This window comes from Triticum aestivum, chromosome 4D (assembly GCF_018294505.1).
Source record: "Triticum aestivum cultivar Chinese Spring chromosome 4D, IWGSC CS RefSeq v2.1, whole genome shotgun sequence".
In the NCBI taxonomy this organism is placed as follows: Eukaryota; Viridiplantae; Streptophyta; class Magnoliopsida; order Poales; family Poaceae; genus Triticum; species Triticum aestivum.
Window position 1 is genome coordinate 454,865,950 of NC_057805.1, and position 5,641 is coordinate 454,871,590.

The 5,641-nt window shown below is 50.7% G+C and overlaps 1 protein-coding gene across 1 annotated transcript; it reads right to left on the reverse strand.

The window, feature by feature from the left end:
• Window positions 1-596: 596 nt before the first annotated feature.
• On the reverse strand, window positions 597-2,333 carry LOC123100287 (uncharacterized). The gene is made up of 5 exons (XM_044522231.1): window positions 2,008-2,333; window positions 1,736-1,895; window positions 1,489-1,655; window positions 1,116-1,398; window positions 597-1,021 (listed from the first exon to the last, which is right to left on the reverse strand). The coding sequence occupies exons 1-5, from the start codon at window positions 2,331-2,333 to the stop codon at window positions 905-907; spliced, it is 1,053 nt and encodes a 350-aa protein (XP_044378166.1). The 3' UTR covers window positions 597-904.
• Window positions 2,334-5,641: the final 3,308 nt, after the last annotated feature.

Here is a 5,641-nt window from a genome sequence, read left to right on the forward strand (position 1 = left end):
AGTTATGAGAGTACTCAAATGAAGAAGAGGAAGCATCTTGGGCAGCTATTGGTATTCGGACAAACTGGTTATTCAACTGATGAAAATGGACGGAGTTTGGAAATGTGCACACAATGCAAAGCTCCCAGCTAATCCTGTCATCCAAAGGTACGAGTGCTAGTGCCAGCCTCTTCACGACGGACGCCTCCCTCTCGTAGCTCCTGTTGCATTCGCCGCACAGCAACAGCTTGTCTTCTTGCTCGCCTCCAAGCGCCATTGGCTCAGCTGCCACTGCCACAGGACTCTGCGCAAGCGGCTGCCTGGCCGCCATGGACTGCTGCATCGTAGTTGCACTGTTGGACAATAAAGGGACAAACAAAACGATGTTGAGCACACAGGCGCACTAGCTGTACAGCAGAGTTTATTCAAGAGGCAGAGCAGTTTCATGGAATTTCCAGACGACTGATCAGTCTGACAAGTCACACATTTGTGGAGTTTGAATTTCTGTAGACACAACTGTAGAGCAGGGAAAATAATCATAGGGACATAACTGTAGCCATATCAAACCATGTAGAGTAGTTTGAATTTTTGTACCATCCCATGTACTGTACACAAATATGGTTGATCCTGTGTGCATGAAAAGTGCATCATTGCAAGGATAAGGGCACCGGATCAGTCTCACATTTGTGTACCAAAAAGGTGGGCTGGCCAGGCACTGTTGCTGCATCAGAAGAAGACTTCTACTATTTGTTGTTGCATATATCATGATCGTATGCCAAGCACTATTCATGACAGGGACGATAGTACTGTCAGGGAGTAGTCGACAAAACACGGTAGTGCAAAGGCTACAGCATCGTGAAATTCCGGTGAGAACGCATCAGGTACACGAACGAACGGAGACTAGATATCGCCAGTTCCTATTGCTTCAGGACGTCGCGGGAAGTCGAGCCATGACGCGCCTCGCATTCGGTTGCTGCAGGACGGTCTCTGAAAGTCGGCTGATCATCAAAGCCAGTATGCGCACTCTTTCCTTCATCAGAATCTACACAGCCAAGAGTAACATCAATCGTGTGAGATCGAACTAGTTAGATATACTAGTATAATAAACAACGCCGTGATGGGGGATGAAGGCTTACTTGGCTCTTTTCACCCAGCAGTTCGAGGACGACCCAGTGAGAATGGTCGCCTGTTACCATTTGGGTTAGCTCCTCTATTCCAAGGCCAAGCACAGTATCCAGCACAATTACCAACATATCAGCATCTAAGGGTGCATTGTCAGCCTGCTTGAAGCACGACTGCACCACATACCCTCCATGTTCATCTAGACACAGCATGAGTACTTCTGGCATCAACTGCTCCACAATTCGCAATTTCGTCGCATACTCGCAGTGTTTGAGGACGTGTTGAATGGCATAGTTGCTGTATATGCATGATCACAATGGTTGTAATGATGCAATCAAGGAAAGTAGAACAAGATGAAACAGCGAACGAGATTGCAAGTTAGTGTACCTATACTGTCCAAGTGCTAGATCCACGGCGCGCTCAATCACAACCTCCTCAAAGACTAATAGCTCACTGCCCTGGGCACACCTGAAGCACTCAATGTAGTAATCAGACATACGACGTGTGTGGTGTGTTCTTGTTCTCAAAGAGTCGATGCCGTGCTGGATTAAAATCTGCAGCGAGATAGGTCAATGCACATTTTCTAATGTCATGTCACTACTTTCTTATTGCACATTAGTATTAGCATTACTACCTTGCAATGTCTGTAGTCCATGGACGTAAAGCAGTAGTGAAGTAGTTCCACCCCTTGGGCTCTGTGCACCAGCTCGGAGCGAACAAGGTACTCGAGTAGCATCTTCAGCAGAGCTGGGTGGTCTGTGACCGCAGCGAGCAGCAGCTTCATAATGTTTCGGCTGCACGCAAATTGAGTCAAAGCAAATCAGAAGTCTGGTTTCATAAACCAGAACAAATCACACAGCATAGTAATGCGCAGATTGGAGTGGTCGCAAGGCAATGAAACTGTACCTATACGCAGCTGACATCACATTGGCCTCCACGGCAGCATCCACAATGGTGTCCAGCGCTGCGTAATTCTGCTTGCAGTCACGCAGTAGTAGACGGAGAGCCTTCATTCCCTCCTTGGTTGACAGAGCATCGATCCCGCCGCCGCTGAGAAAGCGGGAACGCACCTCCTGCAGATCCAAGGCGCCTTGGGGGGTCGACGACGCCTTCCCAGGAACGAACTCGTCGGCTTTAGCGCTGAGCATCGACCCGAACGACGGGGTCAGGGGCGAGGTCGACGTCGCGTGTGGCTGCTGCATCCACGGCTGGGTCTCCCTGCGCCCCGCCATGTTGTAGAAGTGACGGGATGCTGCGTCCAGCTCGAATCCGTCTCAGCCGATGCCTGAACTGGGAATGCCTGGGTAAGGCGGGAGGACGTTGTCGTAGTTGGCGCGCGCCGAGACGAGGGGCTGGTAACCGGAGCCAGCGGCGAAGGCGTCGCCGTGGTGCTCGGCGCCGAGATGCTCTCCGTGCGGCGGGAGGGAGCGGAGGTGGTTGCCGCGCGGCTGCGTCTGGACGAGGTTGTAGACGTCTGAGGGGTAGGGGTCAACGGAGAGCGGCGAGAGGAAGCCGTTGTTGTCGTCCGAGCCGTTGGCCGGGTCGGCGTAGCCGGAGAGCGGGTGGAAGGCGCTGTTGTGGTGGGCGTGTGGCGGCGACGAGAGAAAGGATCTGTAGATGTCGGAGGCCGCGGGGATGGAGGCGGGGTCGAGGAAGGCGGACCGCGGCATGTAGAGGCTGCTGTGGTGGGCGCCTGGCGGCGACGGGAGGAAGTCGTCGGAGCCGGCGGGGTTGTCCGGGTCGAGGTAGGCGGACGGCGGCGAGACGTGGTAGGTGCGTCGAGTCTGGGCGTGAAGCGGCGGCGGGAGGAGCGGGTGGTTGCTGCCGAAGCCCGCGGCCGCGGGGTTGGCCGGGTCGAGGTAGGCAGACGGCGGCGGGACGTGGTAGTTGCGCCGGGTCTGGCCGTACAGAGGCGGCGGGAGGAGCGGGTAGTCGGAGCCGAAGCCCGCGGCCGCGTGGTAGGCCGGGCCGACGTGGCCGGTGAGCGGCTGGCGGTGGTCTGCCCTCACCGGCGGAAGGTGGCCGGAGGCGCCGCCGAGCCGCAGCGCCCCGGCCATGCGCGTCCGCGGCAGCTCTTCGCCGGCGTCAGAGCGCGCGGCGGCTGGGTCGGGATTTGGATTCGGGGCCTCCATACTCTCTCGGTCTCTCCCCGGATTTGTTTTGTGTTGAGAATGGAGAGGCTTGCGGTTGCTTCTCCGTTGCTTTATGGGGATGGGGGAAGACGACACAGCGGGCTACGGCTAGGTAGGGGACCAGGTATGGGGGCGGGGCGGGCTGACGTGGCTACCCCCCACCTTCCTTTCCTTCTCCGCAAGAAAACGCCCTTCGTCACCCTTGTGTATCCATCTTCTTCCCATTTCCCTCCCTCACCACCAGCATCTTCGGCACCGGCGAGCCCCTGCACCGGTGTCGTCAACCTCCTGTTGTTTTTCCACCGGCGACACGCTTGTCTCTGACGAGGTCCTTACTCGGCCTCGCCGTTGTGTCTGTGTCTCTGAGCCCCATAGCTCTGTTTAAGAGAATATCACAAGGAAACTAAGATTCAGTGAAAACTGATGAAAACCACATGGAAACAATGTTTTAAAGTTTTCTTTTTAAATGAGATGTTAATAGTGTGATGTTCTTTTGCCATGTGAAATTCCCAAGTTCAAACATGTTACCATTTACGAGGTACAAAAAAATCAGCATTGAATAGTGTCGAACATTAAACATCATTGTTCATTGCTGAATATGTTATTTTCATAGCTCGTAATGGTAATGTGCTTGAACATGAAAATTTTCTTCGCAACCCAACATCACCCTCTAAACATTCTTTATTTTTCTTAGATTATTTCGAAACTTTAAATTGTGGTTGCCACAAATTTTTCTTTGAAACTTGGTTTCATAGGACATTCTCTATGTTGCACCTCACTTGCTTCTTCCTTCTTCTCCTGAATTGACTTGCGCCAAAAAAGTTTTCAACCTCTCACAAACAACGCAAATAGCAAAAGTGAAGGGGGGCCTTTAATTCCTAGAATTTTTAAAACATAGGAATAGTGTGTCATATCCTCTTGTATCCTACAGGATTCAAAACTACAACAATTTGGATGGAAAAGTATTTGATAGCATAAAAATAGAGGGATTTTATGAATCATATGACACATTCATAATGATTTTACTGTTCCGAATCAAATTAGTATCATAGAAACAATTACTAAGAATTCCAATCATTACAAAATCATATAGAATTCCTTTGAAGCAAAGAAGGCCAAAAATTCTTCTGTTCCTATCACATCCCCTTCTCACTTCAAACCCCCACTCCCACCACCGCCACGAAGGGGGGGGAGCTTTGGCGGAGTCTGGACTGCTGCCACACAAGACACCAACAACCCCGGCCCACTCAAATCTCTCTCTCGGTCCACTTTTCTTCACTTCGTCCCTACTCCCCCTTGCTTTCATCCGCACCTTCCTCTTCCGCCGCCGCGTTGTACCTCTCCGACCGCAACCCAGGCATCCTCAGACGTCCTTAGTCCCGACCCACGTGCCTGCACCCCTTGAACTACGCTACCATCCACCCAAGATCCCTCTACAGCCAGGTGTCGTCCGCCCCCTGTCGACGCTGTCCATTGAGGACACCACACCCGACAAGTGTTCGGTCAAATAGCATTGAGTTGTTTTTTGCAAACTTCTTGTTGTTTTCTAGAGTAATACGATGGCGGGGTACTCCGTGATCGATGATGTGTTGTTGTGCTATGCGTGGTTGACCGTATCTGCGGACTTTGTATGCATGAGGCAAGGGGGCTCGGCCATTTGGAAAAACGAGAATGCTTCGTTTCATGAGCAAAAGGACTTCACGCCCTACGGCAAGCACATCATCCATGCATGGACATAAGAAATCGCTAATACATTGGTGGTACACCATCTCCAACGTCGTCATGAAGTTTTGTCGCGCGATTGCACGAGTGCAGACAATGTGGCCATCGGGCTCGTCAACCATGGAGATCGCACGTTTTGCTTCTTGTAGCTCACATGTTGGTCAACTGACTAATTGAATGTTGCAACTAGCTAATCATCACATTGTATAGCCTGTAAGCGTTGTCGTGTTGTACCACAGGACCGAGGGCAGACCATTTACGCTTATATATTGTTGGATGAAGCTCAAGGGAAACTATGTGTGGGACGACCTAATATCGTTGAATTTAAATTGATGAATTAAAAAAAAGTTGAACATACTGCTCTCTCGGATGTAATATTTACATTTGAGTTGTTGTTTGTATTGGAGATATTTGCATGTTTATCTAGGGATGAAGTGTGCTATTTTTTGTAATTATTTTGAGTGTTGTGAAATTATAAAATAAAAACCTGGATATTTAGTGAATATAGTTGGATGGTCGGATTTCGCATCAGAGTGTCTGTGCACTGATTCAGAAGATACAGTGTCCAATTTAACAATCAGTGCTGGAGATGCCGTTCGTTCATGTGGCACCTCTGGAATGGATATGCTGGCACCGTCTATGAACTTTACGGTTGGGCTACCTTCCGTGTTTAACTTTAACTTGGC